The sequence below is a fragment of the Planococcus citri genome, chromosome 4 (genome assembly GCF_950023065.1).
Source record: "Planococcus citri chromosome 4, ihPlaCitr1.1, whole genome shotgun sequence".
Taxonomy (NCBI): domain Eukaryota; kingdom Metazoa; phylum Arthropoda; class Insecta; order Hemiptera; family Pseudococcidae; genus Planococcus; species Planococcus citri.
In genome coordinates this window covers 34,636,894-34,658,588 of record NC_088680.1, presented here as the reverse complement: position 1 = coordinate 34,658,588, position 21,695 = coordinate 34,636,894, and the positions used below count along the sequence as shown (strand labels likewise).

Sequence of the window (21,695 nt, the reverse complement as noted above, 5' to 3'; positions counted from 1 at the left end):
CCATTTCCAGCTCCAGAAGGCAGAACCACGTAGGTGAAAGAAGAGTTTCGCGGACGCGAACGTGAGGAAACCAGTTTTTACCAGGTGAAAAAAATCAAGTTATACGAACAGACGCGGAAATCGTCGAAGGTGTTCGAGGAGAAGGTCACTGAATTTGTGTTTTTAAACACATTCGCCGATTCTCATCTTCTGCGCTATCCAGTTGAAAGTTCAACTTTCGTTGTGCAGTTTAACTTTACCGGAGATCGCCGAGGACGCCGACCTTTTATCAGTTCAATAGTTCGAAAAATATGGAGCTGATTTTACGTACGAAGAATTGCATAGTTGACAGTAGAACAAATTAGCTTCCAATTTAATCGCTGAATTAAATATTAATCAACTATTCGCCGAATGTAAGTCCAACATCATTCAATTTCATTCTGGATTAATCCTATACACTTGATTTATGCATATTGATCATTGATTAATTTCATAGTTTGAAGAAGAAAAACAGTATGGTCAGTATAGACGAAACGAATCCTGTGAATATTCTATCGCCTTCGACCTTGACTCAAGAAATTGCCGAAGATAATCCCGAAACATCTGGTAACCAAATAGAATCGGTGAAAGAAACACCCGAATCGAATTCCTGTCAAAATTGCTGTTGTCAGTTCCCATCATTCATGGGTTGTGTGGTGAAAACTAATCGAAACGATTCGATTTCCGATGGCTCAAAGTCAGAATATAAACCATACTTCCAGTTGGAAACAGAAGATGAGAAAATATGTTATGAATATTTCAAATTATTGGCACGAGTTACCCATGACGAGGTTTGTGATTCAAGTTATAGGATTGGTAATGTAGACTCAGTTTAATTGAAGATTTTTCCCAGATCGTTGAAAAACACAGAGAACGAGCTTTGGAAGAATTACATCAGTATCGTTTAAGTTTACTATTAGAAGAATTACGTTTAATTGAAGAAAACGATGTATTATATTCATCATCGGACGAGTGTTGTTCGCAATTTGAAGTTAGAATGCCTGTAAGTCCATTAGTAAGATCTATATTTGACCGCCACTTGGTCCTTATTTTGATGTAATATTATTGTATCTTAGAATAAACGAAGAAGCCTGAAGATAAATAACAAAAAGAGGCGGTTTCAAAGGCAAAAGATAAGAAGATAATGAAACCATCGAAGCAAATGAGTAATTATTTATCGTAAAATGTTCTCTGCTTACCACTTTTATGTTTCGTTTTATTTGATTAGTGATAACTTCCTATGCTTGTGAATCTCACTTTTTCTTAAATTTTAATTACTTGATCATAATGATGTAAAAGTTCGCGACGATGTTCCTGATGTTGAAATCCTCTTTTGGTGCAATAATTACGAGGTAATTTAGTATAGTACAACTATTAATAAGTATTAAGCTGTATTTTTCGCCAAAAATTGCTTCTCGTTTTAATCGAGTGTTACCTATATTGAGCTTTCTGCGATTTTATCTTAATAAATTTGCTAATTCTCTGTCAACAGGTTTAGTTTTTTGTTCATAAAATGTTACTATTTTGTTTTAATATCGAATGAATATTTTTAGAGAATAAAAAAACCAATATTTTAATTCGAAAACTATATAATAGTATTTACTCGAACACGATTCCATCCTATAATTACTATACAAATTAACCAATACTTCTTAAATAATACAAACTCTTCGAACTTAACGAATAGGCGAAAAATAAGGAAAGATGATCGTAATTTCATTTTTATTCTTCTACAGGAGGAAGACGATTTTGCGAGAATGCCGCAGCTTTTAATCTTTCGATCTCTTTTTTTAAATTTTCATTTTCGGTCTCCAACTTCGTAATCCGTTCTCTGGCGCTTTCCAGATACTTCGCATTTGCGGTTTCTTCCAATAAAACCGGAGAAGATTTAAGAATTTCATCGCGTAAAAATCTGCCAGAAAAAATGAATAACGTTATTCGTCATATCAACATCCACATCGCGAGTAACGTGAAAAGGATTAGGATAACTTACTGCAGAGGATCCGCAGGTTTGTCGGTACATTCGTAGATCATGGTTAAAATTCTGGTGATGGTGTCCATGACACCGGCAGTTTCCAAGTATTTGCGGAATTCTTCGCGTTTAGAATCGATACTCTGAATGAAATTAAAACGAATTAGCAAGTTTTCCAAGCATGAGATATATTTCGAAAGATAGATACGAGTTATAATGAAATGCAGACACTTACTCGGCTCGGCATCATGAAATTAAATTCTGCAATGATGAAGCTTCAAAATTATGCAAGAAGTATAGACAATAGTCGATTTATAATTTACGACTGTATTCAGAAATTCACCGTGCGAAAAAATTCGGAAATTCAAGAAATAACTTGTTCGAAATCGAAATAAAACGCAACAGAAAACAAAAACACAGGCAAGCGGCCAAAATCGGAAATACGAAAATTCATGATCAGTGTTACCAGCAAACAAAATAATGAGAGCTGAGCTTTTTGAAAATTGAAATTTCATCAATTTGTCAATTTTTTCCTGCATTTGCTTTGGTTAATTTTCAGAAAAAGTGAAAAATAAAAACTAATTCATTATTGATTTCAATTTTGCAGTTTTTTTGCTCATTCAATCATTTTTTTACAAATCAGAAGGCGAATTTTTTGTGTTAAACTCGCAACAACCTGATGTTAGTGTTTTTATCAAATTTTCTCTTTTTGTAAGCCAATAAAGAAAAAAAGAAAAAAAAATTTAGGTGTTTGTTCAGTTTTCAGTTGATTTTTGGATAATTTTGTTATTAATTTAGTAAACGTTTATTAGAGTAATTTGTGTGAAAAATTAATGATAAAATTATTGTAATATTTGAAATTTCTCGTTGAAATGCTGTGTTTGTAGTTTATGTATCGATTTGCGTTGGTAAAACAACCCGTGTAACTGTAACCATGACTTCGTCTGGAGGAGTCGACGAAATCCAAGTCGCTGGAACATCGTTTAATAGTCCTTCTAATTCGACTAGAGATGCTGGAGATGCAGACGATGATAGCAGTACGTAATTCCCTGATTACTTTCCAACGACTATATTTCTATTACATATCTAATTAGTATCCGAATAGGATTTCTAATCGAAGTAGATCACCGTTAGCAACAGTACAAATGTCAAGTGGGTGTTATCCAGGATACCTGGATACCTTTTCGAAACATTATTCGTAGATGATTAATGGTTGAAAAATGCACTCCATAGTGAAGTGCATCTACTCATTATTGACAATTCGAATTCTTACACGAATTTTATGAATGTAACACTCTTCTGTGTAAGTAGGTGTTAACGTACTTTATATTGCAATCGAAATTCTTCGCTGAAAGTACATTGTTGAGTATGTAAAACAATAAAACCGTGTGTAAAAATCGTTCTAAGCGTACGGAAATTCTTATCTGGCAGCCTAAAATATGATTCAATATTCGTACTATTTGTCTTGCTTATCTGCAATTTATTTTTCATAACGATAACGATGAATAATTCATTTGACGTAATTAGTCGTGTAATATTCGACGCGCTATGTATTTTTTTCACGAACGAAACTATTGCTAAACCGCTACTTTCTACCATGTTATTGAAATACACGTCGAAATTGGTCAACTTTTAGCACTTTAACCTCGATGTTTTCGTCTATGGGTTAGAGAAATTGTGCTAACGGTCGTCGAAAGGAAGAAAAATGAGTCTCGAGGATCCGAATACGAATTAATTTCCGAATTATAATCGATGTATTTTCTTGTTTACAGATTGGGATGCGATGAGTGATCAGAACGACGATAAAGGAAATTCGGAAGTAAGTTGTGGAAAGTATTTTGTATAATTTTAGCATATTTTTTTGTCAACATCTCACCTTGAATACGTCTAAAAGTGTCCTTTTTATCGTACACCTTAAATATCCGATTATTCGTACCAATACTAAAGGTAAAACCTGTTGCGTTAAACTTGTATTACTCGTTTGAGAATTTTTTTTAATGGTTAATTATAATTAACGTATTGTCGCACGCGTGTTATTTTTCCGCATATGCTGTAGTATATGTGGAATATGTATACACACTGACACCCGTTGATATAGTTATCCTATTATGGATTTCACGCGAGTCCGAAAAGATATCGTCAATCGTGTGAATGATGATTCATCATTTGGGAATTTTTGTGACATAACAAATTGATAAACTAGAGGAAAATTTTATTGGTATTAAAACGTTTAAGTATCGAAGTGCGTTGATTTATTATTATGTACAACTGCATGTTCTTGTTCGGCATTTGTTTTATACACGTTTATTTTTACGATGATTCCAGAGCACGATGAAGAGAAGAAGTAATAAAACCGAAAAGGAGAAAAAATTGGGTCATCGGCGTGTAGGTGTTGGCGGTGAAATCACGTATAAGAAGGTAACGTCGAACTATCTGTTTTTATACACAAACGTGTTATCTGCGATTAGCCGACTAATTAGATGAGATAAACGGCACCTTGTTTTGGCCAACGTGTGTCGGATACACGCGATAACTTCAAAACAAAAGGACGCAACGCAACGATAACGCGACTGTGCAGTTTGATATCGTACGCTAATGTAATGATAATTACGCTAATTACGCTCCGATTGCCGTCTAGATTCAAACCAGCCAAATCATGGGATCTATACAGCTCGGCATTCAACACGCAGTCGGAGGTTTGGCTTCGAAACCTGAACGAGACCTGTTAATGCAAGATTTCATGACAGTCGAAACGACAGTATTTACCAGCGACGGTTCTAATCACACTCCAGCTCATCATTATTCGGAATTCACGTTTAAAACTTACGCTCCAATAGCGTTTAGATATTTTCGAGATTTATTCGGTATCCAACCGGATGATTTTCTGGTGAGTGACGAGGCCGAACGCAATAGACCGTTGGATTCTTCAAGGATTATTTTTTCGTACTAATGCTGAGACTTGCGACTGTGTTTAGATATCATTCTGTAGTGCTCCGTTAAGAGAGTTATGCAATCCCGGAGCCAGTGGCTCGATTTTTTATTTAACTCAGGACGATGAATTCATCATGAAAACCGTTCAGCATAAAGAAGGCGAATTTTTACAGAAATTATTGCCCGGATATTATATGGTTGGTCGTTTATCTACGTACAAAACAACTATATATTTTTCGGCGGTACTTTAATCGTTGTTTTTTTCCTAATTTATTACAGAATTTAAACCAAAATCCTCGTACCTTGTTACCTAAATTTTTCGGATTGTACTGCTATCAAGTGAGTAATGAAGGCCGAAATTATCTTCGTGTTGTATTTCAGCGAGCGGCGAGTTCAATCGGTGCGGTTTTACGGTACGGTGTGTTTTTGAAAAATAAAAAAAAATCAATTTTATTCAAAATGGAGGCATTGATGACTTCCCTATCCTTTTTTGCGTTTATTTCTTTGGATTGGATTTCAGTTCAGAAAATTTGCTTCTCCCCTCATTTCAACGATAAAATTCTTCGAATAAAAAGGAAATTTTTAATGATTAATGATTAACGTCAAACTCGCCGATTGCAACTAAAGCTCTGAGTAACTAAGCAACACTATTCCAAGTAATTATTATGTAATGGAAATACTGAAAGAGACGCGTATTTGTTTTTCTCATTTTCAGTGTAATTCAAAAAATATTAGATTAGTCGCTATGAACAACCTGTTACCGTCGAATATAAAAATGCACCAAAAATACGATCTAAAAGGTTCGACGTATAAACGAAAAGTAAGTTGAAACTAATTCCACGAAATTTACCTTTGACCCCGTTATCGAATTGAGCATTACGTGGGATGATTAATTTCACTTTCTAATTATAGGCTTCGAAATCAGAAAGACAAAAGAATTCGCCTACGTTTAAAGATTTAGATTTTATGGAGTTGCATCCAGAAGGCCTATTTTTAGAAGCGGATACGTATCAAGCTCTAGTCAAAACTATACAACGTGATTGTCGAGTAAGTGCTCTCGAACAAACTGAAATAATCCAAATATTTATTTCATTCGTTTGGTTGAAACTTGTATTTTCTTTCGTATCCTTACAGGTGCTGGAAAGTTTTAAAATCATGGACTATAGTTTACTAGTCGGTATGCATAATTTGGATTTGGCACTGAAAGAGAAAATGGTCTGCGTTACATTTTGATTACCTACTCGGATGAGTATAGTTTTTCATTTATAATAATACTCGATTCATTTATTACTCTCATGTAGGATAAGAGAGCCGTTGCTAACCAAATGAATAACGAAACCGGAGTGTCGAGTTCGTCGGGCGGTGCCGATAGAACCGAAGCAGATAGTTCGAATTATCATTCGGGTTCCGAATCCGAAGATAAAGCTGCCGGTACGTCGAATCAGACGTCTTTAGCTCGATCGCGATCGACGAACCGGCAAAGGCTCGTCGCTCATTCGACAGCTATGGAAAGTATTCAAGCGGAAAGCGACCCTATAGACGAAGTAGAAAATTTACCGTGAGTGGATGGTCGATTTACGAATAAGCTTACTGGACAGTGTTGTCAGATGTTTCGGAATTGCGGTCACTGGTGTGAGAGGGGTGTGAATTATTGTGATATTGGACGACCCAAACGTAAAATTTTAAAAATTATACAAAAAACGAAAAAAAATTTCAAATTGAAAAAATTACGTTAAAGAAGATTAAGATCACGAATAAAATACAATTTTACAAGATGAAGAAATTTCTTTGAAATTTTATAAATTAGAATTTTTCTCCAGAAATTGAAAAAAAAATTATTTAAAATTTTTGAAATTTAATGCTTTTAATGCAAGCCCCTGAGTCATCGTTTGGTCCTGAAATCACATTACCTCTTCTTCGTCTCCTTACGTGAAAGATTTTCTAAAATTGACCAATTCTGATGGAAAATCTGGCAACATTGCTTACCGATGATTTATTTTTAAGAATTGAACTCTTACGATGATTTTTCTATAAGCTCATGTGTTCATTTTACGTAGACCTGGTGGAATTCCTGCTAGAAACGCCAAAGGAGAAAGATTGCTGTTGTTTCTCGGTATTATCGATATTTTGCAGAGTTATCGTCTCAAGAAGAAGCTGGAGCATACGGTTAAAGCGCTTATTCACGATGGCGTAAGTATTTTCTGGCCCATTTTTCATTAATTTTACTCATAGTTAGTTTCCTTCGAGAGGAAATTCCCTATCCATGTTTTCAGTTGGGTTTTTTCTTCGTAATCTCACTCAAACTTTGATTTTTTTACTTTTCAATCTTTCGATAATATTCTATTTTAATTTACAACGACGATGACGTATTAATTGAAATATTATTTTTAAAGGATACTGTATCAGTTCATAAGCCGGGATTTTACGCACAAAGGTTCCAAGAATTTATGGCAAAGACAGTGTTTAAGAAAATACCTTCTTGTAAGTATGGGAAAAAATAACTCGTACTATTAATCTACATTTTAATTTTTTTTTTGTTCTTTGATGTGGAATTTTTTAATCGTGTTGTCTCAGATTATTATTATTTTTTTGTAAAAATGTGGAACTTACCCGCGTAGGTACTATGATGGTGACTCAAATTTGACTCTTGTGTTACCTCATAATATAACGCGAGCTGAACGTTTTCGCGTTGTTGCCATATTTCATTTTTAATGTACAGATGTTCATTTTGTTTGTTCACTTTGTAAAAAGAAGGCAACGCGTAACGTTTGCGTTTGAATTTTGTTGTATGTTTAAATATGTATTAATTATTCACTTATTTGGAAAAGAAAAGGTGCAATATTATTAATATTAGTAAAAGATTTTCGTGTATTAGACAAATCGCACTCGAGTGTGGTAGAACAAAGTTTTAACGTGTTCTTTTTACTCTTAACTAACGTTTTAATTTTAATATTCGTTAAATACGTAACAGAATTTTTGATTTTGGTGTTTGTTGTTTTTTCCCCTACATCATTCATTTTTTTTCTTTTATTGATGTGTTTATGTAAAGCGTGTATAGTTGTAATTCACGTATTTTCTGTCTTTCCATAAAATTTTTTTAGTGGATTTACCGGAAATCAAAGGAAATCATCGTAAATTTCGTACCCTGGTTTCTAGTTACATAGGTAAAATGCTTTTACTCTTGAAAATCATTTCGTTTAGTTGGTTTTTCTTTTTTTCTTTTTTTTTTATTGTTTGTTTTGTTTTTTTTTCTTTGTTTCTGTCTCATCGTAGTAGCGTTTGGTATTTTGTCGTTCGAACCAATTATGCTAATTGTATTCTCGCTGTCGTTATTAAGTTATTCTCAAGCTTGTACATAAAAGTAACCAAATTGCGCTTACTTAACACCCGTTCTTAGCTTAGATCGCCTGTTTTATTTTTTTGTTTCAAGTAGTCGTTGAGTACTGTAGATAGTGTTTCTCTTTTCCTTTGTTTATTGTTGTTTTCAAAGCTTTTTTTTCCTTTTGTTTGTACTACGATTTGTTCTAACACCGTTTCCATTTTGGCCGATGTTTGTGTATTAACTTTTCTGACCTAAAATTGGCGAGTCTGGGTCAAGGGATTTCGATTGTGCAGATTAACCTTAGTCTGAAAAAAAGACGCATTTGCACGTACTGTTCACAATTTGTACTCGGTGAATAATTTATTGAAATATTAGTTGTGTGCTGACAATTGATCAGTTTTTTGTTGATGAAAGTTCAAAGAGCCTTTCATCGTAAGATGGTGAAATCTGCACTCTCTTCAAATTGGACGAAATTGAAATTTTCACTGAAAGCAGTCTCTAGGTCGGTGCGTAAGTACATATGCAAAATTTGAAAAAAAAATCAATTTTATGGAGTTTTTCGGAGGGTTGAAAATTTGAAAAATTCGAAGAAAAAAATGGAGAGGGGGACTGTTGCGAAATTTATTTTTTAAAAATACTGTTATGCCCTAAGGTATAACATACATTTTTTTGTACGGCTCAAAAATTGGTGCAACATGCTCAAAAAAATTGAAAATACATTTTTTCGTAATTTTTTGTTGTGCTTACATCTTTAAGGTCAGTATTTTCGAAAAAATTGAAATTTTTAGCAACGTTCGTTAGAAGATACCAGAATGATAATTTTCGATTCTCGAGCCAACGAGCCTCAATCAATCAAATAACGGATAATTTCATTGTATAATAGATCTTATAAGATATGGTCCCTAGGGTGGCTCATTATTTATCGTGTAAACATTTTTTCGCTCCCATGTCTTAAATTGCTGATTTTCATTTTTGAAATATTTTTCTGGAAAGTTGAGCTCTTCGAGTTCGCTTTCAAATCACGTCCGACTCCAAGTGGGAAAAAGTCAAAAAAAATCAAAAAATTGAAGTCCATGATTTTTTTTGATCATTATGTTCATTTTTGGCCAGACTCTTTATGCAATTCTCTTTTCAAGACAAATGAATCCTCCTCCCCTCCTAGTTGAAATAAATGGAAAAATCCAAAATTGAAATCTATAAGGATATTTTGAAAATTTTTCATGTCGAAATTCTGGCACAGAAATAAAAGTTTTCATCCACTGCATTTTTTTCATTTTTTTCATTTTTTTTTTTTTTTTTTTGTAAGAAAGAAAGGGGATTGTCATACTGGATACTTGCAAAACTTGAAATTTCAATTTTTTTATTGAGGTGGAGGGGGGGGGGATTTATTCAAGAATACCGAAAATGTTTGCAGGACCAAGAACTTTTTTTTTGAAAAAAGAATTATGTATTAGAAAAATCCTGACCAGAAATGAATAATTTTCAAAAAAAATTTCAAAAACTTCAGTATTTTGATTTTTTAATTTTTTTTTATTTTGGTAAATTTTTAAAAATCAAAGGTCAAAAAATTTTAAAAAATCAAAATTTTGCCTAATTAACGTAGAAAGCAGAAATTTGGTATACTTGTATGACAACTTACTTTCGAATCCTCAAATGGAGTGGAAGCAGTTTTGAACTTTTTTGAGCAGTTCTGGAGCCTCCAGCTCGTTTTTTAAAGTTGAACTTTTCACTAAATTTTACTTAATGAAGTTGGAAAGCTGAAATCAACTTTATTCTCTAATTTCAATATTCTGAGTAGATAAGAGATGATTTCGAACCATTTTGAAGCCTCCAGACATTTTTTGGAAATTCAAGATTTTCAAGAAGTGTCATAAAAACGAACCGATTCTGGAAAAATTGTTTATAATCGGTCCAGTTGGTCACTAACAAGCACCAATCGGGCTTATGCGTGCAGGAGTTGATTTGGACAGGTTTTGTGTGTTTTTTTTTTTTTTTTCGAAGTATGGAATTTTTCCAGGAGGCTCTAGAACGACTTGAAACCACTTTGAATCGACTCAGCACGTTGAAATTGAGGTTCAAAGTAAATTTTACCTTTCTGACTTCATTCGATAAAGTATTGTGGAAAATTCAATTGTCAAAAATCTACTGGAGACTCCAGAATTGCTCGACACGGTTTGAACCGGTTTCCAATCGATTCGGGAGTCAAAATAGCATATTTGTACCAAATTTCAGTTTTCCGGGTCAATTTGGTAAGATTATGATTTTTTCCAATTTTTTGCCCAAATTTGATTTTTAAAAATTCACCAAAAATCGAAAAATGAACTTGGAATCCTTCCTTGTTAATATTCCTGAGATTTTCTTTAGAAAATTGATTTTCATTTTTCGTTCATGTCTCCTTCCTTCTTCTTTTGTCACATTTCTATTTCGCAGATGATATCGGCGAACTTTTCAATTGTTGGTTTTCATGTTTGAAGTTGAAATCGGTTTGATTGTTTGAGTTCATCAGTTCTGTTTTTCTAGGTTTTGATCGTTTCTGCCGAATAGACGACTTCTGACCTCCTTTCTTTGAATTAACACAATTTTTGGATTTTACAGGAATTTTTGTGAAGAAGATTTCTCAAAATCGAAGGACATGAGGTCAATACCTTGTTCGAAATCGCGAATTCATTTAATGGAAAATTATTCTGTTGTTCGAATTATTATTTTTTCCTTGATTTTCTTTTCGTGTTGGTTTCGAAACTATAATTACTGTATGAGTTTGAAGACTTTTGCAGGTCTAAGTCTGAATCAATTGATTGATTTCGTACTCAGTTTGTGGATAAGAATGATTTTCGCCGAACCCACTAATGAGCGTATTTTATTATTATTCCCTATTATTTTGTGCTTCCAAACGTGACATGTTTTCTTCAAATTCTTAAAAAAAATGTCACTGATGAAGAAAATGGTAATAATTTCGAAGTCCTGCTATTTTTTGTAACTTTACAGCTTGTATAATACATTACATTCCTATACTTACTAATCAAGAGTAGATTTTTCTATCTTTAAGCGAGCTTATTAAGACGTACATTACCTTCACTTTTTTTCTTATTCTTGAAACGCTGCTATAAGAGATGGTTAAACATTTTTTGAACGCGTTGTGATTTTCATCATACGTGTATTTTTAGTACGAATTTCTTCGACTAATTGACAATTCATCATGTTACAGCCCTGAAACATTCGCCTTCGAAGAGGAAAAGTTTTTCAAGACCTTTGCTGCGTGCTCCTTACGATATCGATGTAGATTCGAACGGTAAGTTGTGTGCTTTTCAACAATCCGAAACTTTTCTGTTTTGTAATGATAATTTTTCAACGAATGTATTCGTCGATGGATTTTGACTTGAAATTATTTGAAATTTGCGCACGCTGCTAATGGCGGATTATAGACAGATCTTCCACTCCGCAGGCTCTGCCGGTTACCTCGCCTTTATCTCAGCACACCACTCCTCCTGTTTCCCCTCCTATTTATCCGTCGGTTTTGAAAGATCGACATTCGGCTCCTCTAAATTTAGGCTCTCCTAGTAATATTCGTGCTCCTCCTCCAGTTCCGCCTCGCGGAGTAAGGGCAGCTAAACGTTATCAAGGATTTGGTAAAGGTGCTATTACAAATCATAATTCGGAGTAGTCTGAGCTTTTTGATCTTTTGTAGGATGCTGGTATTGTAAATTGAGAAAGAATACAATTCGATCGTATTAATTTGTGAAACGATTCGATGGGTTTCAGGTTATATTATGCCAGCCGGTATACCGTCGTGTTCTACTCCACCTCCCGGATTCGACGAAGCGATACAAGATCACGTAGTGGAAAGGCGAGCCGTATCTGCGGATAATTCTACCAGCTCTTCTACCAAAAGGTATTCGTCCGGAGTGACCATGTCCCCTCCGACTAACACTTCTACACCTACCAAAGGAAGCAAGAAAATGCACTCTCACGTCGTCAAGTGAGTGTCTACAAGCTCACTGAGTCCTTCTAACTTTATATTACTCGAATATTGCATTCATTTAATGCGGTGAAGTTGTATTTCACGATTATTAAAGTGGATATTTTTCGTATCAGCGTTTCAGACGTGAAATGTGAACTCGACAATGAGAACAGATCGACGTTGAGCGTGGGCTCCGGCAGCTCAGCCAGCGGTAGTTATCTTTCGGCCGGACACAAGAAGGCGATGACGTGGACATCTCCGGCATCGTGCGAAGGAAGCACACCTACCTGGACCGAGGGTACTCCTAGTTTTACCGAATCTTCTAGTAGTGGTGATATAGGTATAGTAATCATGTACATCCTCCGACCCTGTTTATCTAATTAACCCCCCCGCTCATTTTCAAATTCATTTTTTGCGTAATCACCCTTACTTAGTTTGTCCTCGTCTGATCAACGCTTCGCATGAACCGTACTTCGTTTTAGCTTATTCGCCGAAAGCGTCGACTTTAAACTCGAGTATTACTAATTTGTTTATTTTCCTGAATCCTGTTGTAGGCTGGCCACTAACTCCTGTTAGAGGGCAAAACAAGGAGCATCTCAGGGAACGTACCAGCTCGCACGAAGTTATTCATACCAGAGAAAGCGTATCACAACGTCAAGTCCATATGGAATCCGTTCATCGTAAAGAAGTGAATAGCACATGTTCGGAAATCGAATCTCAAGAAGTCACCGAAGTTGTAAGTCCAACTTGATTTTGTTCTTAAGAGTCTTTCTTTAGCGAAATAGATACGACGATATGAAACTTGGTACCCTCCCTGCCATTGGAATAGGCAATCACATCGAATCTTAGCGAAAAACTTGCTCCCTTTTTGTAAAAATTCTATTTTAATTTATTTTAAAAAACTTGATCTTTACGATGGGTCTAAATATTCGATCTATAGCGATTTTTTTTTCTCTTTATGGTAAAAGAATTCTATTTTTTTCTTGATTGGGCACGTTAATTAAACCTATTAATCTCTTTTGTATGACTAGAGAGGTTGATTTTTATCACACCGAGGTTTTAAAATGGTTTTCTACGTTTTTTTATTTTCACCCTCACTCTCTGTTTCTGTTTCTCTCTGTCTCTCTTTTCTTGAAAAATTATATTTTGCATGCCATTTGTAAATATTATAAATGTATCGATGAGAGGGTACTTGGGTGTCGAAAATATTATTTTGTCTATAGAACTAGATGTTTTTTTTTAGAAGTCTAATAATTTTAGAGTGTGATTCTAGTTGTTTGTAATTTTTTGTAATTTATGTACGTATTTTTGTTTTTTTTTTCTTTGTTTAGATTTGCATGTATAGTATTATGTTTTGTGGTGTTCTCTTTCTGTATTATTTGTTTTTTACAGACTCATCTATAATGTTAATTTAAAATACAGGATCTCAGTGTGTAAATTGTAAAGGTAAGTTGATTTCGGCGTGTCATTTGTTTCGTTTGTAATGATGCTTTTGTAAAGACTGTTGATCTTGTGGTTTCTTTTCTCGATCGAAATACCGTAACGTGTTTCGAATAATTGAACAAAACTGAGTTCATTTCATTGTGTCTCATTTTCATCAAATATGATTATTAGGTGCCCCCCTCTTCCTCCAAAAAAGTCGACGGATTTCGAACAAATTCAGCAGAGACCTTAATTTTGAGTTAGAAGTGACAAAGAAAAATTTCTAGCTCCGGAGATAGTCCTGGAGAGGAGAAATGGGCTTTCAAAGAGAGGGAGAGGGATTGAGGGAATTTTCAAAAAATTGGAGTTTTTCTCACTCTTGCCACTGCTCAATCTGTTTTAATTTGCAAACACGAATTTATACAAGAATAAACGATTTTAAAATTTTCAACCACTCATTGTCAGTAGAACTCCTGAAAAGTGGTCTTTTGAATTTTGGCTGAAATATTTTAATTACTTTCATTCCGGGCTGGACCATTTTTCCAAAAACAAGTTGAGTAGCAACAGAAGCGAAAAAAATACGATTTTTTCGAAAATTCCTTCTTATGAAAAATTAAAAATTTCATCAAATTGAAACATCAAATTGAAGTTTGATTTTTATCCCCATGCAAAAAAAAACCGCCGAAGAGGCTGAAAAAAGGCAATCTTTTACCCAAGTTGCATTTAAAAATTTGAAAAAAATCATCTCAAATTTTCTTGCGTAATAATTGGAATTGGGGAACGCAATGTTATTGGATGTATTTATAGTAGGTAGTTTTTGTCTTAATTTTGTTTTGTTGCGATTACTTGATCAACAGTCTTGATACATGTTAATTATAATTTTTGTTATTTAACTGTTGGAAAAGATTTAACCAAAAAAAGTAATTACTAAAAAAAAAAGCTCCTCGCGATAACTCAAGACCATGAGAAACCCGCATTATTCAATAATTCGGACAGCTTCGAGGTAACTTTCGTGATGAGATTCGTGTATGTTTGATTTACTTAGTTCATCTTACATATATGTATACATTCATCTTGGATTAAGTGACCGATATTTAGCTCGTACATTAGTTGAGACCATTTTTATAACGTTGTCGTGGTGTTTGTGTATGCAAAATGTTCTGAACTAAGAATAGCTTTTGGTCCTTATACACCTTCTTAACGCATTTTTCATGTTGAATGATTCACCTACTAAAACTATAACCTACCTACACACTTTGCTATATTACATAAGCTATCGTCACCAATTTTTTTCCTTCAAATAATGTGGTTTTTAAGGTAGCTATTATGTTTTGGGGTTTTTTGGTTTATATTTTCCTAATGGCGTGTTTTTGGAATTAATGTTTCGGTTATGGTATCTGTCGTACCAAGTTTCAAAGGTTCAGATGAACCTACAGGAGCTTATTAATAGTATCATATTTTTGTTTTTGGTATTGGATTTGTTTTATACAGTGGTGTATATTGAAAAATACCCCTTTGGCAACATATATGAATGACGTGGGTACCAAACAATGCAGGGAAACATCATTCTAAAAAAAGTCAAGGGGTCGAGGACGATTTTTGTAAACTGTGTAGTTAATGGTAACTTTGATTGTTATTGAAAAATTGTCTTCTTTCAAAAACCTTTTTTTTTTCAATCAGGAAGTACTTATCACTCTAACTGACGAGAGAGTCTATCCAAGTCCTAAATGTCTGCTTCCAATTTGAACTGGACTGCAATTTTTGGAAAGAGCATGGTCTGGGAACCCCCCTCCCCCGACCAAAATTTCAGCTACCCAAATTGATTTTTGGAAAATTTTTGAAAATATGAAATTGACCTTCATTGGATTTTATCAGATCTAATTAATCACATCCGTACATTCCCCGGAGCAACGAATTCTCCCCTATTAGCAGATCAAATTGGATTCAAAGAAAGTCAGAATTTGATCAAATCTGACGAATGTTTGGATGTGATCAAAGTAGCCTTTTCCTTCATTGGATCTGATCAGATCTCCCTGTAGAAATATGATCTGATTTGATCCGATCAGCTCAGATCAAATTGTTACATTCTATGGATCCAATTTGATCTCACCAGTTCAAAGTTCAGATCTGATTTAATCTGTTCTGTCACGATCAGATTTGAAAAGGAAGGACTTCATGAATCTAATCAGATCTGAATATATTTAAACAGATATAAGTGATCAGACCAGATCAAATCTAACCTGGCCCAATTGAATGCGAAGAATACTCGGATCTGATCAGATCTGAACAGATCTAATCAAATTGAATTATTTGTAACATCAAAAGAATTTTAGGATCTGATTTGATGTGATCAAATTATGTCATTTTTAGCAGGGATAACTGATCAGATCCAATATTTAAGGAAACCTAATAAATCCTCCTTGATCAGATCAGATCTGGTCAACACATTCCTCAAATTTTTGTCAAACGTTTTTGGCAAAAAAGTAAGATTTTTTTGATAAAGTTGATTTAAAAAACTCATTTTGCTGCAATTTTGCAAAAAAGTAAGATTTTTGATAATTTTGATGACAAAAAAAAAGAAAAAAAATTGCTGCAATAGGGCATTTCAAACTACGTCATCCAAGTCACGTGATAACGAAGTGGTGTGTAAACCAAGTCGAATTATATACAGTACTGAATGGAGAATCGTATTGTGCTCGCTGTTTACTAAAATTACTCAAAATATTCAACGAACACATTGATATTTTAATACTGCAAAATGTTCGTAGTTTTATCCTCTTTACATTGATTTTTTCCCGAAAGCTCTACCTTTCACCGTTCAAAAGTTCTTGAAGTTAGAAGTTGCGAAAACAAGGCAAAAACCAGCTGCGGGCGGCAAGTAATGAACTCTTTTGGCAACTTTGACCAGCAAGAACTTTTGAACGGTTAAGGGTAGAGCTTTCAGGAAAGAATCAAATTAAAGAGAATAAAACTACGAACATTTTACCGTATTAAAATACCTATGTGTTCGATGAAAATTTTGAGTAATTTTAGTTCAAAGTTCAATACTTGCCGCCCGCAGCTGGTTTTTCCTTGTTTTTGCAACTTCTAACTTCAAGAACTTTTGAACGGTGAAAGGTAGAGCTTTCGGGAAAAAATCAATGTAAAGAGGATAAAACTACGAACATTTTGCTGTATTAAAATATCAATGTGTTCGTTGAAAATTTTGAGTAATTTTAGTTTAAACAGCGAGCACAATACCTAGTACATTTCGCATCGTTTGCACACCATTTCGATTATCAGACCGGTGTGACGTCACTTTTTAATGCCCTATTCAGACTAAAAAACTGATTTTTTGGTACGAAAAAGCCAAATTTTTTGGAAATGTTGACTATGAAGACATGTGTGTTTGCGATTTTGGTGAAAATAAAGCAAGACTTTTTGGCAATTTTGATAAAATATGTTTAAGCTGATTTTTTTGCAATTTTTTGACACAAAAACAATTTTTTTTTTGGTGAAAAAAAAACAATATTTTCTGGAAATTTTGTGCTATTTTGACAAAAAACTTTTAAATAAAAAAGAACAAGTAATTTTTATAATTTCTAACAAACAAATCCATGCATGAATTTTTTTTTGACAATTTTGATTTTAAAAAAAATTGCGATTTTGGGGCTAATTAGTTCAGGGAAAGTGTATTCGGTAAACTGCATGGTAATTCGAAAAAACTCCCTAGATCTAATTTGATCTGACCGGATCCAATCGTATATCATCAGATTAAAGTTTTGATCATGATAGATCCGTTCAAACTAGATCAGATTTTATGAAGGAAACCTGATTATATCTGAACAGATCTGATCAGACCTCAGATCAGATGAAAGTTTTGAATTTGATTGGATTAGATCTGGTCAAACCTGATCAGCTCCGATCTTCTCCCTCTGGTCATTATTTGTATAAATAGATTTTCAATCAAAAATACCATTAGCATCCGTTGTCTATCTTTGCTCATTTTTTCAAGATTTTCCTCATATAAAAACTCATTTTTTGCATTTCTTCAATTTTCCATGTAAAAGTTGTAAAAAAACTTTTAATCGTTGGCGATTTTCTGTCATCATGTCATCAATTTTTGGCCCAAAATCATCTAAAATGTGAAGTAAGGATCGAGTTTTTCATTCAGTGGGCGATAAAAGGGTAAAAAAAATTTTTTTAACATTTTTTATTTAAAAAAAAAAAAAAATGAAACTAAAGAATTGTTTTAAATGTAATTTTACTAATTTTTGATAGAATTGTCTTTGCTAAAACATTTTTCAGCGTTATTTTTTCATAACAGGTCCCTTGGTTTTTCTGAAATTTATCCAGTATCAAAGCTTCAAAGGGAATGTCTAAAAAATCTTCAAAAATGATTTTTTTAGTTATAAAGGAGAAAAAGTACTACTTTGTTGTTTTCGTTCTCTAATCTTTTGATTGAATCTAATTTGAAGACAAAACTTTAAAACCTCGTAAATTTTATTCGCTTTGTATTCAGCATATTTTTAACGTATAAGAATCTTTTTTAAAAACATAATGATAATGATAGGCTAATTAAAAAGTTTGCGCCAAACATTTTCTTGAATTTTTAGAGCTCCTGGGAGCAATTTTTCATCGTGATTGTGATGATAAATTCCTAAAATTTGGGCCGATTTAGGTTCTGCATTGGGGGGGGGGGGGGTGTCGAAGTGGGCTCACTGAGTGATTACTTCGATTTGGTACAGTATTGAAAAAAAAATAGAACACTTAATTTATAAAATGTTTCTTTAAAATTATTTGCATTTTTTTTTTGAAGATCCTCTCTCGATTTTTGAAAATAATTATTACGCCACTGTATATAGGGTGTCCGGGTGTGAATGGTCTAAATCAAAATTTACGTGTAACCAGACACCAAAAAAAAAAACCTGGACGAATAGAAAGAACATATTCTTATTTCGATCACTCCATCTCCGGACTCCTCGTATAAACATTAATTTTACCTCGAACCTGTCTGTGCAATTTATCGTATTCTTCTACTAACCTTCATCTTATTTGTTTTAATTTCCACAGATCGTCACTTACGAAAAGCACGGCATCCAATGAGGTCCAGCAGCGACGACGAAGGCGGCGGTGGCGGCGATAAAAACGTCACAGAGTATCCCAGAGGAGGACTCCACATTTGTATCTTCGAATAATATCTTTATTTCTCTGATGGAGAAACAAATCATCACCAACATCATCATCATCATCATTATCTGAGTCGTCGTCTTAGTTGTCACCATCAACAATCAACATCATCGTCGGCATCGTGAGAGGTGATGTACGCTACAACAACGAGAGACAAGTCACACAACTCTGTATACCTCAGAAACCAGCATCATTCCTCGTATATATGACTGAATTACTTCGTATAATATTAGTATATGTTGTAATGTATTTATTTTACTATTAATATGTACGTATCCTTTTATTGTACGTTTTTCGGCGAGAATCTTACGTACGTACGGTGTGTATTACGATGTATGGCAAGAGACTCGATAAAATACTCCACCAAAGGCCAATATCTAATACTCTCCTCGCCTCATTTTTTTTTCAATGCAACTCCTTGATCATAGCGGAGCAGGATGGAATCTCAACGGAAATATCTCTATACGTATTAATAACGCGTACGCGTTGATCGGGTTTTCCTTTATTTTTTTCGTTTTTTGGTTTTTATTTTATCTTCTTTTTCTACGAAAACATTCCAAAAAATTATTATTACTATGTACGTACAATTGTATGTAAATAATCATTACCGCGGCGTGGCGTCAGTTTTTTCTTTTTTTTTTTTTATCTAATTACTGTAACGTTATAGGGAGTTTTAGGTTTAGGTTTTTGTTACGTTACGCACGAGCACGTGTAATTTGTGTTTGATTCATGACGATTGTGTGTCGGTTCTTCATTCATACTAATACTGAAGTAACGGTTCAGTTCAGTATAATTTTTTTTATGTTGGGGAAAAATCGTACGTACCAGGCACAAAATATGGAAATGTTACTATGCACTTGTTAATTTTCTCTACCTATTGTTTCCACGTTACGTTTAGTGAATAAGATCGAAGACGTTGACGTAATTATTATTTTACGTGTAAAAATTTTATTCGTTATAGTGAACTGATAAAACTGATACGAAGTATAGTTAAATATTGGCTCAGATTTTTATCGCCTATTTTAGGTATAAATTTAATTTACCTGTAATATTCGATTTGTTATCGCGTTTTTATTATTTTTGTTCGTCGTTTTTTTCCCTCATATTTTATTCATTTTATAATCGGGTTTGAAACCTTACACGACGAATTTTATGTTTTATTCGTTTAAAATACCTAATTTATTAGATTACCTATGTGTATGTACCTACCTATATCGATGGATCGAAGAAAATCAAGAGATATTACGAAAACCTTCCTAGTCAGTATTAAAGAAAAGTTTAAGCGAATGGCTTTTTATTAACATCACATAAAATATTACGTATGTATAACTTGAAAAGAGAGAGAGAAAAAAAAGGTAACATTTTGGACGAAAGATCGTATATTATTTTGTTATAATATGCTAAGTAGCGCGAGTCAAAGAATATTTTTTTATTACGCTTAGCTTGATGAAAAGTTTAACCTTGTTATCGGCTTGTAAATTTTAATATAATAATTTACCTACATATTAAACGGGCTAGCTTTTTTTTGTATTATTTGAATTTTATTATCGGTGACATGAAAATTTAGCCCGACGCGTTACATATCTTCTGTAAAAGAAAAATAATACCTTTACTCTTACGAACAAGTGCATTTGTTTTTTTGTTTTTTGAAAATTTTTCTCGCTGTCTAATCACACACACACACACATACTATACAGTAATAATAATAATAATATTATATCGTGTATTTTTTCGTAAAGAGAAAAAGGAAAATATTATACTTAAAAACATATTCCTATTTGTTTTTTTTTCTTTTTTGTTACGTGTGTAAGCGGCGATTAAAAATCATGGTTTTTTTCAATAATTTTAATATTCGAATGTGATATAGTGATTTATTTTCATGTATTGTTTTCTTTTTTTTTTAAATAGTAATTTAATTGTTGCTAGCTAAATAGTAAAAAAAAAACGAGTAATTTGTAATTCCTATATTGTTATATTAAATATTTTATTGACCCGATGTACTTCGTTATGTTGAGTTGTTGAAAGATGTTACATTGGTGCCAAATTTGCTGCTGGCTGGTTCTCCCAAACCGTATTGGATGAATACTACCAAATACGTGGTAGCTAAACCAATCACCTGTAAGACATTTATTTAGAGGGGTTGAAAGGATTTGTTTCAGAGCTGAAAAATAATATCACCGTACTGCTCGCATGAACGAAAGATCCACGTAAAAGCAACCGCAAATTTGCATTTTCATCTCGTTATCTAAGATTTGGTGAAGGAATTGAGTCGTCTGTAAAAATAAACGTAATTTTATTAAGTAAGTAAATGATGGATTTCATTTTTCGTTTTTTGACGAATTTAAAAAAAATTAAAATTTTGATCATTTCTCATGAAAGAATCTAAATTTTATCAATAAGAGGTGGAAAGCTGAAATTTGGGTTACTCCTTATTTTCAATTTCTTAAATCGATTGACAATGATTTTGAACCCTTCTGGAGTCTCCTACGAATTTGTGGATTTTCCAGGTTACGAGGAGAAATCACCATAAAATGTATCAAAATGGAATTCAGAACTTACGAACTCAGATACACTGTCATTGTGGCAGTTTTGATCAATTTTAGGACCAATGTTCAAAATTCGCTTCTGTCAGTTCAAATCCAAAATTCTCTCCAGCGATTATTTTTGAAAAAATTCTTCGATTCAGAATTATTTATCAAATTTGAACTTTCAATAAAATTTAATTTTATTAAAAGGTTGAAACAATGAAACGCAGAAGTTTAGTGATCATCCCAATGAAAAGTAAAGATGTAAGATAAGTTGCCTATCCGGTTCGCCGTAAATACCTATTTTTGAAAATGAGACGAAGTAAAATAAATTGCCTAACCAGTTTGCCGTAAATACGTTTCAGTATGTTTTCACAT

General features: G+C 33.4%; 3 protein-coding genes across 9 annotated transcripts; 2 read left to right on the top strand and 1 right to left on the bottom strand.

Annotated features, from left to right (window-relative positions):
• The first annotated feature begins 228 nt into the window (after nucleotides 1–228).
• Nucleotides 229–1,507, top strand: LOC135843903 (uncharacterized). Its single transcript, XM_065361952.1, has 4 exons — nucleotides 229–392; nucleotides 476–809; nucleotides 872–1,021; nucleotides 1,095–1,507. The coding sequence occupies exons 2-4, from the start codon at nucleotides 495–497 to the stop codon at nucleotides 1,161–1,163; spliced, it is 534 nt and encodes a 177-aa protein (XP_065218024.1). The 5' UTR covers nucleotides 229–392; nucleotides 476–494; the 3' UTR covers nucleotides 1,164–1,507.
• Nucleotides 1,508–1,589: 82 nt separating this feature from the next.
• On the bottom strand, nucleotides 1,590–2,442 carry LOC135843904 (c-Myc-binding protein). Its single transcript, XM_065361953.1, has 3 exons — nucleotides 2,226–2,442; nucleotides 2,012–2,133; nucleotides 1,590–1,930 (listed from the first exon to the last, which is right to left on the bottom strand). Exons 1-3 carry the CDS (start codon nucleotides 2,238–2,240, stop codon nucleotides 1,741–1,743), a joined length of 327 nt encoding a protein of 108 aa, XP_065218025.1. The 5' UTR covers nucleotides 2,241–2,442; the 3' UTR covers nucleotides 1,590–1,740.
• Nucleotides 2,443–2,725: 283 nt separating this feature from the next.
• LOC135843900 (phosphatidylinositol 4-phosphate 5-kinase type-1 alpha-like) lies at nucleotides 2,726–20,788 on the top strand. 7 transcript variants are annotated; one of them, XR_010558406.1, is made up of 21 exons: nucleotides 2,727–3,027; nucleotides 3,763–3,809; nucleotides 4,316–4,408; nucleotides 4,629–4,877; nucleotides 4,966–5,118; nucleotides 5,201–5,260; nucleotides 5,637–5,741; nucleotides 5,834–5,968; nucleotides 6,056–6,136; nucleotides 6,223–6,479; nucleotides 6,979–7,111; nucleotides 7,315–7,402; nucleotides 8,023–8,085; nucleotides 11,449–11,532; nucleotides 11,666–11,875; nucleotides 12,003–12,219; nucleotides 12,336–12,541; nucleotides 12,756–12,937; nucleotides 13,594–13,647; nucleotides 14,529–14,626; nucleotides 18,676–20,788. XR_010558406.1 is itself a non-coding variant. In XM_065361943.1 (20 exons), exons 1-19 carry the CDS (start codon nucleotides 2,925–2,927, stop codon nucleotides 13,603–13,605), a joined length of 2,478 nt encoding a protein of 825 aa, XP_065218015.1. In that variant the 5' UTR covers nucleotides 2,727–2,924; the 3' UTR covers nucleotides 13,606–13,647; nucleotides 18,676–20,788. The 7 variants fall into 7 exon arrangements, 6 of the variants coding, with proteins under 6 accessions (XP_065218016.1, XP_065218015.1, XP_065218014.1 ...); XM_065361943.1 differs by lacking the exon at nucleotides 14,529–14,626; XM_065361944.1 differs by lacking the exons at nucleotides 13,594–13,647; nucleotides 14,529–14,626 and having other exon boundaries at nucleotides 2,726–3,027; nucleotides 12,336–12,499.
• The last annotated feature ends 907 nt before the right edge of the window (nucleotides 20,789–21,695 follow it).

Coding starts and splice junctions, on each gene's coding strand:
- LOC135843903 (XM_065361952.1), top strand. CDS start 495: ATGGTCAGTATAGACGAAACGAATCCTGTGAATATTCTATCGCCTTCG. Junction 810..871: donor CACGAGTTACCCATGACGAG/GTTTGTGATTCA, acceptor GATTTTTCCCAG/ATCGTTGAAAAACACAGAGA. Junction 1,022..1,094: donor AATTTGAAGTTAGAATGCCT/GTAAGTCCATTA, acceptor ATTGTATCTTAG/AATAAACGAAGAAGCCTGAA.
- LOC135843904 (XM_065361953.1), bottom strand. Junction 1,931..2,011: donor AAACCTGCGGATCCTCTGCA/GTAAGTTATCCT, acceptor TTTTTCTGGCAG/ATTTTTACGCGATGAAATTC.
- LOC135843900 (XM_065361942.1), top strand. CDS start 2,925: ATGACTTCGTCTGGAGGAGTCGACGAAATCCAAGTCGCTGGAACATCG. Junction 5,119..5,200: donor TATTGCCCGGATATTATATG/GTTGGTCGTTTA, acceptor AATTTATTACAG/AATTTAAACCAAAATCCTCG. Junction 5,261..5,636: donor TCGGATTGTACTGCTATCAA/GTGAGTAATGAA, acceptor TCTCATTTTCAG/TGTAATTCAAAAAATATTAG.